The sequence below is a fragment of the Mus caroli genome, chromosome 7 (assembly GCF_900094665.2).
Source record: "Mus caroli chromosome 7, CAROLI_EIJ_v1.1, whole genome shotgun sequence".
Classification (NCBI taxonomy): domain Eukaryota; kingdom Metazoa; phylum Chordata; class Mammalia; order Rodentia; family Muridae; genus Mus; species Mus caroli.
Window position 1 is genome coordinate 47,502,408 of NC_034576.1, and position 10,745 is coordinate 47,513,152.

The 10,745-nt window shown below is 50.8% G+C and overlaps 1 protein-coding gene and 1 long non-coding RNA gene across 2 annotated transcripts in view; one reads left to right on the plus strand and one right to left on the minus strand.

The window, feature by feature from the left end:
* Positions 1-2,960: 2,960 nt before the first annotated feature.
* Positions 2,961-8,352, minus strand: LOC110297616. The gene is made up of 5 exons (XR_003837174.1): positions 8,281-8,352; positions 7,516-7,712; positions 7,308-7,430; positions 3,919-4,123; positions 2,961-3,489 (listed from the first exon to the last, which is right to left on the minus strand). It is a non-coding gene; the product is annotated as an uncharacterized LOC110297616 (long non-coding RNA).
* The window catches only part of Bcat2 (branched chain amino acid transaminase 2), a 20,919-nt gene continuing 13,196 nt past the window's right edge, over positions 3,023-10,745 (plus strand). Inside the window, exons 1-3 of the mRNA XM_021166467.2 lie at positions 3,023-3,338; positions 8,586-8,660; positions 8,941-9,144. Coding sequence (XP_021022126.1) covers positions 3,315-3,338; positions 8,586-8,660; positions 8,941-9,144 — 303 coding nt within the window. The 5' untranslated portion in view covers positions 3,023-3,314. The remainder of the gene's footprint in view (positions 3,339-8,585; positions 8,661-8,940; positions 9,145-10,745) is intronic.

The following is a 10,745-nucleotide window of genomic DNA, read 5'->3' on the forward strand; positions in this document are numbered from 1 at the left end:
CCTTGGAGTGGTCGTGTCCTCTTTTCATTCATGAAGCACAACACCAGCCCCTCACTGGGGGCATTCCAGGGAGTGCTGCTCCACTGAGCTGCTCCAGTACTTCCCTGGGGATTCTAAGCAGGTGCTCTACTACTGAGCCATGCCCCACCTCTTACAAGGGGCTCTACCATTGAGCTACACGTTGCCAGCTCCCCATCCAGCATTTCCCACCTCCAATTCCAACCATCTTTGTCCCAGCTTCAGCCCCAACACCTTAGGCTCTCCACCCACTTGCCATTCACCCTTCACTCATGAAAACAACTTGCAGCCGGGCGGTGATGCACTCAGGAGGCAGATCTCTGTGAGTTCGAGACCAGCCTGGTCTACAGAGTGAGTTCCAGGACAGCCAGGGCTACACAAAGAGAAACGCTGTCTTGAAAAATAAATAAATAAATAAATAAATAGACAAAAAGAAAATAAAAACAACTGGCACCCAGAAAAAAAGACATTTATTTCCTGTTCTGTCCACACTAGCATTGCTTCCTCCTCAGATACTTAGTCCACGTGCATTCTTGACTCCAAAGAACTCTATCTCTCAGAGGCCTCGCAGCAGGCGCGAGAGACACCAACTCCTGTCTCCAGGGAGCACACTTCCGCTTCACCTCTGTGCTAATTAAAACGCTCACTGGGAAGAATTAAAGTGTCAACTGGAAGATAATGAAGGAGGCGCAATAGAGCCGGCTTTATTTTTGGCCCTTAGGGGAGAGGAGTTTTGCTCTCTTTGCCAGTGCAATAGTGACAGAGGCTGGCAGAAGACTCTTGAACGCTGTAAGGCGGCATAGAGTTGAGACATGTGGGTCAGAGGGAGGAGGCTGGCATTTGTTTTCCTTAGTTTGGAGCTGAAGGACACCGCGGGGGTGTGCTGGGGGAGGAACAGGCTCTGGACACTCCCCAGGTTGGGCACGGGGCGCCCCAGCTTCCTCACACCCTAGGTAAGGGGGTGGAACTGCAAGACCGCTGTGGATTGGCCAAGGCAGAGGTGTGCGGCAATCGCTGATTGGTCGCGGCGGGGGCGTTTACTGTTGTGCGTTCCGCCCAGCAGTTTGAATCAGTAAGGGAGGAGGTCAGGTTTAGAAATGGAGAGTGGGAGGTGGGGGCGGGGTAAGCAATGTCTACGGGGGAGCGTGTGTGGTGTGGTTTGGTTACTGTGCCCTGGGCAGTTTAAAGAACAGTGATCCGGTGTTGGGATTTGGGAGCAGTTGTGGCTGTAGAGTCTGAGAACATTCTGCAGAGTTACAGAGACGCAGCAGAAGCTTCTTAACGTGTGTGTGTGTGTGTGTGTGTGTGTGTGTTCTGGCACCGATTGTCTAATTACCTCAGAAGCCTTAAAGATGGAGAGCTAAGGATGAAGGGGTGTGGTTCAAAGCTGTAGGCTGATGTGAGGTCCTGTAATGAATTGATGTATGAAATCTTTTTGAGCTTCTTAGGAAACTTGAAGGAGGCACAATGAACCATGGACCCGTGAGCACGTACACACCCCCCTCTGTGTGTGTACTCAAGCGCTTATCTCAGAATTACAATGAACATGTTATCTCCTTGTGCAGAGTGAGGCGTCTTAGCTTCTAGCCATCATCCTCTTTCTCCAAAGTCCTATTTTTTTTTTTTTTTGTGTGTGTGTGTGTGTGTGTCATTTGAGACACAAGCTTTTCTTTTCTTTTTTTTTTTTTTTAAAGATTTATTTATTTATTATATGTAAGTAATACTGTAATACTGTAGCTGTCTGTCTTCGGACGCACCAGAAGAGGGCATCAGATCTCATTACGGGTGGTTGTGAGCCACCATGTGGTTGCTGGGATTTGAACTTCGGACCTTTGGAAGAGCAGTCGGGTGCTCTTACCCACTGAGCCATCTCACCAGCCCCCTAGGGTGCTTTTCTATTTGCAGCAAACCTCCTGCCTCAGCTCTCCGGGTGCTAGGCCTGGCTTAAAGTATACTTTCTCTGATCCACTGGCATTTACAGTGAGCTGTTCCTTTTTTTTTTGTTTGTTTGTTTTTTGTTTTTTCGAAACAGGGTTTCTCTGTGTAGCCCTGGCTGGCCTGGAACTCACTCTGTAGACCAGGCTGGCCTCGAACTTGGAAATCCTCTGCCTCCCAAGTGCTAGGATTAAAGGCATGCGCCACCACATCCGAATGAGCTGTTCCTTTTTATCAAAGCCTTCTGACCCTTGCTTTGCCACTGAATATTCCTGTGAATATGTATTGTTGTTGTTGCTTTATTTTTAGAAAATCGTTTTGTAGCAAGCAGTGGTGGCACACCTTTAATTTCAGCTTTGGAGGCAGAGGCAGGAGGATCTCTATGAGTATGAGGACAACCTGGTTTACCGAGCTAGTTCTAGGACAGCCTGGGCTACACAGAGAAACACCGTCTCTAAATAAATAAATAAATAGATAGATAGATAGATAGATAGATAAGAGAAAGAAAAAATGTTTTAAAGTTTTTGTGTATGCGTATTGCCTGCACGTATGTTAGTGTATCATGTGCATGCCTGGTGCCTGTGGAACTCAGAAGAGGGCACAGAATCCCTTGGAACTGGAGTTACAGGCAGTTATGAGCTATGTGGGTGCTAGGAACCAAGCCCAGTACTTTTAACTGTTGCGCCCTCTTTCCAACCTCCTTTTTTTTTTTTTTTTTGGAGACAGGGTTTCTCTGTATAGCCCTAGCTGTCCTGGAACTCACTTTGGCCTCGAACTCAGAAATCTGCCTGCCTCTGCCTCCGGAGTGCTGGGATTAAAGCCACCACACCAGGCCACTCTTTGTTTTAAGGCAGGGTCTTACCAGATAGCCCTGGCTGGCTTGGAACTAATTAGGTGGCTCAGAATGGTTTTGGACTCACAGAGATCCTTCCACCTGTCTCCCAAACGCTGAGCTTGAGACGTGTGCCACCATGCTCGGCGACATATACAAAATTTAGAGGTCTGGATCTGTTCCCAGGGGTTAGAGCGCTTCCCAAACATTCACGAGGCCAAGGGTACAATACTCAGATGCCAAACAAAAGCCTAGGTAAATGCCTAGCTGGGCGTGAGTGTGGTTGGGGTAGAGCAGGGTAGGTTGGAGGCGAGGAGGGAGAGAGTGCGGCACGTCGGGACCGTTCCCGCGCAGGATCTTCACAGCAGAGCCTGGGTCCCTGTGGTCCCAGAACTAAGGACGGCCTGGCAGAAGTGAGGCTCCACACAGCAGCCATCTGCGGGAGGGGGCGTGAGCAGGGCGGGGCCCGAATGCCTTTCACCAGGCCGCGCCCCAGGCGGGCACAGTTACCAGCCGCACACACCGGATCATGGCTTCAGCCACCCTAGGACAGGTGGGTGCGTGGCGGGCCGACGCTGGGGGCTCTGGAGGACCTGATGGGGGGGCGCACTTCCGGGTGGACCACTGGCGCGCAGCTTTTCCGGCTTGGCGTCATTCCTCTGTGCCTCGGGTTCCGCTGCCTGGCACGGAGGCGGATGGACCCCCTTGGGAAAGAGACGGGGCTATAACGGGCGGGCGGCAGGATGGGTAGACAGGAGTGGGGCGCGAGAGGTGCCTGAACCGGGAGCTCGGACGTGGGGAGTCATGGAGGAGGACTGTAATGGGAGAAGTACAGGGTGGGGTGGATGCGGGGAAGTTGTGGCTGGGGCGTGCAGCCTGCGGGTGTTAAGGACCAGTTGCTCTTGGGTTCCTTTAGACAAGGGGCCCAGGACCTCTTGGGACTTAGTGTATGGCTTGGCGCAGGGTCTTGGGTGGGAATTGAACCCAAGATCTTATTTCTTGGAACAAAAAGCACATGTCGACGTGTGCAGTGTCTGAGGCTCTCTGTACCTGGTTTTGTAATCCCAGTCAAGTTTCTGTCTGTCAAAATGATAAAAGATCCTCCAGACCAGAGGACTTCAGTCAGTGCTTACCGATGGTGTCAAGCGGTGTCATAGATGGAGAATCTATGATATTTTGTTTGTTTGTCTTTTCGAGGTAGGGTTTCACTGCATACTCCCAGCTGTCCCGTTGCTCTGTAGACCACCAGGTTGGTCTCGAACTCTGCCCCCTCTGCCTTCTGAGTCCTAGAATTATTAAAGTCCTGGGCCACCACTGCTGAGCTTGAGAGTCTGTGATCTTAAGAGAACGTGATAAATAAGTGTGGAAACAGCTGGCCATAACCTTGGGGGAAAGCGTTTACTGTTAGCTCCCACCTGCTTATCAGAAGTTCTCGCTCCAGGCTGGCAAATTACTGAACAAACCTTTTAGTCTCCCAGTTCTCAGTGACAGACAGAAATGTTCTATGCAGACGGTCTTGGGATATGACAGGGACAAGAATCTAGGCTCTGACTGTGTGGTGGCCTTGGATGGATACAGCTTTGCCATACTGGGCCAATCTCTAATTCTAATGGGACAGAACTGGGTTCTGAAGACAGTTTTACCCTGTAAATGGAGACACTCTGAACATGAGCCTGCTCAGAGCTATGAGTACCTAGTGGTGAGTGTCCACACAGTGAAATTTTGGAGTATGGAGGAACCTGCTGGCTGGGGTTTGCAAGGACTGTCTTGCAGGGACTAGCCTAGACTGGCATCGGGATACTCTTTGAGACTGAAAGAAACAGCCCTTCAACTGGCCAAGGACAACCCTGGCTGTAGAGGGGAACATGTTTGGGATGGGGGCAGGAAACAGCCCTGGGCTGTGTTAGGACACTAGGTTGCTCTATAAGGGTCTGTCCTGAGGTGACTGGTTGTATCTGAGCCTTGGACTTCTACAAATCTGATGGAGAGTCTGTCCTATGATGAGGACAGCCTGGGGCTATGTGAGGCGATAGCATGGTGTAGGGACAGTTATCTGAGACTGGACCACACCTTACTATGATAATTATTTTGCTTACTTGTGACTTGAGAGTGGAGCTTTGACAAGACCACCTGATCTTTGATGGATACTGTATTTCAGTTCAGAGCTGCTGGGATGTGAAAGGAGCATGGGCAAACCACACGGAACCCTGCCCAGCACCTTCCCCTTTAATCTCTGAGCTCTGCTTCCACTCTTTTCTACTTCCTTCCTGTAGCGCCCCCCCCCCCCCATCTAGCTTCCTTCTTTAAGCTTAATTCCTATCCTATGGTATGGGGGAGGTGTGTTCTTTGAGCCAAGAGAAGACTTCTGTTGGCCTTAGAGAATTGCTCCAGGAAGACAAAGGTAGCGCTTCCGAGGTTGCAAGAGCTCTGTGCCAGCTCAGACTTATCATCTCTTGACACAATGCCTTTTCTGTGCCTCAAGGCTGTGTGATGTTTCTCTCCCCCCTTTCCCCTGGATCTCTCTCTCTCTCTCTCTTTTTTTTTTTCCGAGACGGGGTTTCTCTGTATAGCTCTGGCTGTCCTGGAACTCACTTTTGTAGACCAGACTGGCCTCAAACTCAGAAATCCACCTGCCTCTGCCTCCCAAGTGCTGGGATTAAAGGTGTGCCCCATCACCGCCCGGCTCCCCTGGATCTCTTTAGCTTGGGCTGGGCTTGAACTTTTGATCCTCCTGCTTCACCCTCCCGAGTTCTGTGATGATGGGTTTGTGTTACCAAACCCAGTTTAGAGTTTCTTTGACTCTCTGCTTTTCCCTTCCCTCCTGGTATCCCCCACCCCTGCCCCTTTCCCCATTACATTTTGATTGCCTGTGGGTCCCGGGGAATCAGACTCAGTCCCTCAGGCTTGCTGATGGGTGCTCCTTACCCAGTAAGTCATCTCAGTGGTCCTCTCTTTATCATCATAACTCTCTTGACAGCTCTCAGTCTCCAGTTCTTTTTTTTTAATGAGACAGGGTCTCATAATGTAGGCCAGGCTGGCTTTGAACTTAGAGATCTGTATGTCCCTGCCTCCTGAGTGCTAGGATGAAAGGTGTGTGCCACCACCCTTGTCCCTCATTCTTCATTTCATCATCATCATCTTATGACAAGGTCTTATAGGTCAGACTGGCCTTAAACTTGCTACATAGTCAAGGATGGCCTTGGAGTCCTGATTCTTCTTCATCTCCCAAGTCCTGGGATTGCAGGGTTTCTGTGCTGCTGGGGAAGAAATAAACCCAGGGAGTCCTGCATGCTAGGCAAGCATCCTGCAACTGAGTACAACCCCAGCTCCATCTTTTCTCTCCAGCAGCTCAGTATCTCTTTTCTGCATTGTTCAGCTTTTCTGGATAACTCTACTAAAAAGTAAAAAAAATGTATCCTTAGTTTCCTCTGCTCTCCTGCCTTCGTGCTGGCTGCTCTACTCGGGGCAGTTGTCTCGTCCCCACACTGTGAGTGTCTGATGCAAGGTGGCAGTGTTAGGCAAGCTTCATGTCACCACACAGAGAAAATGAGGGGTCATCACTCTTCGATCACCCCAGAAGCCCTTGGGTGCCACACCATTAAACCTGCATCACATCTGAGGGCTGGGAGCTATGGACATCATTGGTGAAGTGCTTGCCAGCAAACCTGGAGGCCCGAGTCTGATCCCTGTTACCCACTTGGTGACTAGACTGGTTCTGTCCCGTTTGCTTGTTGTTGGTTTGTTTTTTTTTTTTTTTTTTTTTTTTTTTTTTTTTATTTAGACAGGGTTTCTCTGTGTCACTCTGGATGTCCTGGGACTCACTCTCTAGACCAGACTGGCCTCAGACTCAGAGACTCATCTGCCTCCCTCTGCCTCCGAACTGGGATTCAAGGTGTGCACCACCCCTGCCCATTGTGACTCAGCCCTAAATACCATTGTTTGGTGAGCTGGAGATTGTAGAGAGCTGAGCCAACCTGGCAAGCTCCAGGACCCGGTCAGAGTCCCTGCCTCAAGACAGGATGGGCTGGAGCTATGGTCACATACATTTAACTAGGGAGGCAGAGACAGAAGGCTCTCCGAGATCAAGGCCATTGGCCTGGTCTACACAGTGAGTTGCAGTACAGCCAGGGCAACATAGTAAGACCCTGTCTCAGAACAAACAAACAAACAAACAAACAAACAAACAAAACGAGTGGAAGTCACCCGAGGAATGACATCTGAGTTTGACCTCCACAGACACACGCACAGATGCACATACACACCGTCACGTGGTGTGTGCACATGTCAACACACGCAGAGAGATGTTATCTGAGCCAGGTGTGGTGGCACACATGCCTGTCATTCTCTCTGGTGCAGACTCTGAGGCAGGAAGATCCTAACTTCACGCACTGGGCTATAGAGTGTGTTTGAGGTCAGTGGGCAACTTAGACCCTGCCTTAAGCCCTCTCCCCTCCAAAAAAGGAAGGAAAGAAACAAACCTGTGTCCTGGCCCAGACTTATCCATATGACATTTGAGACTCACCCATTGATCAGTGACCTCTGCAAGCCTCTCTCTCCATCTCACTGGCCTCTAGCAGCTCTCCCAGCGGGAACAGGCTGTTATCCTGTCTTCCTCAAACTAAGGACTCAGCTGCCTCTCCATGGTCTGCAGAGAAAAGCGTGACGCCAAAATATCAGGACGCGCCCCCCTCCCCCTCCTGTGCACAACCAACCCTGAATTCCATGCTCACCTTGGGGAAGGTCAGCAGGGATGTGTACCGTGAGCATTTTCAATGGCTGGCCCGTGACTGCCCTTCAGCCGCTGACTGTGTAGAGCACAGTAGTCACTGCCCAGGTTGAGGGTATTTCAGCTGTGGCTGGGTCGGTTGTAGCAGCGGCAGCCACCAGCTGACTGGTATTCCTAAAGAGTAAGCCCTAGGGCTCCTGTCTGAGGGAAGCGTGTTGTAGTGTTGTAGTTGTGGTTCTGAGGGAGGAAGGTTAGGGAGGACCTCTGGGTCGGAGGGAGGAAGGTTAGGGAGGGCCTCTGGGTCAGAGGGAGGAAGGTTAGGGAGGACCTCTGGNTAGGGAGGGCCTCTGGGTCAGAGGGAGGAAGGTTAGGGAGGACCTCTGGGTCGGAGGGAGGAAGGTTAGGGAGGGCCTCTGGGTCAGAGGGAGGAGGGTTAGGGAGGACCTCTGGGTCGGAGGGAGGAAGGTTAGGGAGGGCCTCTGGGTCGGAGGGAGGAAGGTTAGGGAGGGCCTCTGGGTCAGAGGGAGGAGGGTTAGGGAGGACCTCTTGGTCAGAGGGAGGAGGTCTGGAGCTCTGGGTTTGATAGAGAAGTACATGGGCCATTACTCCTGGGTCTGAGGGAGGAGGGTCAAGGAGCCCGGTTCCCAGGGTCTGAGGGAGGACATCTGAGGTCTGGGCTGCTGAATTCTAGGACAAACAGTACCTATTCTTTTCTAACTCTTGTCAGATTTTGTGCCCCCCTCACCCCAAGCCAAGAGTGTTCCCTTACCTGCTCACTGTCCCTGGTCGTTGTCCCGTCTAAGCTGTCTACGAGCTGCGGGCAAAGTTCTCTAGTAGGGAGGCACGCCTCTGTCGACTTTGCCCTGCATGGTGGATGGTGGAGGGGCTGGAGCTGACTTTTAGTTTTCTAGGGATAGGCATCCCAGTGCGTACTTGGGCAGAGCACAGGCTGTCTAGAATGCACTGAGACTGTGACAGAGCCAACCTCAGGGGCCTCCCAAGCCAGACAGGTGCCAGGACCTCTGCTCTTTCTGGCTCTCGCCCTGGTCACATTTATTTCTCTCTCCACCCTAGGTCTGGGCCCGAAAGCTTCTGCCTGTTCCCTGGCTTCTATATGGGTCCAAAAGATGTGTGTCCTCCAATTTCAAGGTAAAAGGAGAACCCTGGTTCTAAGGGAAAAGCCTGGGGTGTGCCCCCGTGTTAGAGGAAGGACAGGACCCATCTGCGTGTAGGCATCGCTCAGAGGTCATCTAGCTGTCTGCTCCCGGGTGCTGTGAAGAGCTAACACTATTTCTTGGGTACCTACTTCTTTTCTGTGGGCCCCATGGAAGCTGTAGTCTCTCAGGTTGGCGACTCCAGGCCCCTGAGGTGCTGTTTTTTGTTTGTTTGTTTGTTTTCCTTGTTTTGTTTTATTTTTTTTCTCTCTCAGGCTGCAGACCTCCAGATTCAGATGACCAAAGAGCCACAGAAGAAGCCAGCCCCTAGCCAGGCACTGCTGTTTGGGAAAACCTTCACAGACCACATGCTGATGGTGGAGTGGAATAGCAAGGCTGGATGGGGCCTTCCAAGGATCCAGCCCTTCCAGAACCTCACGCTACACCCAGCCTGCTCCGGTCTCCACTACTCTCTGCAGGTAGGGCTGCTTCTGTCCCCACCCTGCTGCGGGCGTCCACTCTGCTTCTGCCTGACTGGGTGCTTCGCACATTTCTTCCTCCGTCATCTCTTCCCGAGATTACCTGTGTTCTGGGACACAGATGAGGTGACAGTCAGTTCCCAAGATGAGCAGATCCTGGTTTGTCGGGACTCTGCTCTGAAAGAGAGTGGGGTTCTCCCGGCAAAGATTAGAAACGTAGAGGGGGCGTCTTACGCAGATAGGAGAGCTAGTTCGGCAGACCTGTGGGGTCTCAGTGTGGCAGAGGAGGCTTAGGATGACAACAGGGCCATAGAGGAGATGAGGAGTCTGAACAGGGACAGGCCAGCCTGGATACAGTCAGAGCCCTCTCAGGCCCCGTGGGAGCTGATGCAATTACAACACTCAGGAGGTTGAGGCAGGAGGATTGCACAGTTTTGAGGCTAGCCAGGACTCCACAATGAGACCTTTAGCTGGAGTCTTAGGGTCTAGCGATCTGATTTTCCTGTGACAGTCCTTAGGGAGTGTTGTCGTCTTCATTGCTGCAGCATGACATGACATCCCATCTGACAGTTGTAACCATGAACCCTTCCACACCTACTGAAGCTCCCAAATAATGACATGGAGGCTTATATTTATGGTGCTTTTGGTTTTAGCTTAGGTTTACTCCACAACTAGCTCTTAACCTAACCCGTTTCTACTCTTTGGTTTGCCACGTGGCTGGGTAGGTACTCTCCTCAGTTTCATCTGTCTGGCTTCCTCTGAGTCTGCAGGGCAAATCTCCCACGTCTTTCTCTTTCCCAGAGTCCTCTCTTTTTCCAGAAGTTCCTTCCATCTTACTAGTCTGCCTTTTGCTCTTCACCTTAGCGTGTTTTATTTTAACCAATCAGAAGGTGCCTTAGGCAGGCGTGGAGGGACAGAGACACATCCTCACACAGTGTGCAAAAGTCATTACTCCATCATCTCCCCACTTTAGTCCAATGAAGGGCTCTTTCTCTAACATCAGTAAGCTATATACAACAAGAGCAATTATGAAAACTATCAGATAAAAATTACATCCATAGGGTCCAGTCATATTCATTTGGAAACCTTAGAGAAGGTACTATACTATCCTACCTTTTTTTTTTTTAATTTATTTTTTTATTAGGTATTTTCCTCGCTTACATTTTCAATGCTATCCCAAAAGTCCCCATACCTTTTTTTTTTTTTAAGACAGAGTTTTTCTGTGTAGCCTTGGTTGTCCTGGAACTCACTCTGTAGACCAGGCTGGCCTCGAACTCAGAAATCCACCTGCCTCTGCCTCCCAAGTGCTGGGACTAAAGGCGTGTGCCACCATGCCCGGTGCTGCAGACCCTCTTGGGTCCCTTGTCTGCGTAGGACGGGTCTGTAGTTGCAGATGGGCAAGGAGTCGGCGAATGACAGACAGATGCACACAGGAGATTGTGTAAAATCTGAATGTAATTTGTCAAGTCGGGCATCGAACTTTTTATACAGAAGAATAGCAAGAAACCAGGGGAGAGTCACAGTGACACAATACAAAAGGAATGTATACATCAAAAGAAGGCGGGGACCAGGCCACTGCCACTAAGAAGGGAGCCAGGTGT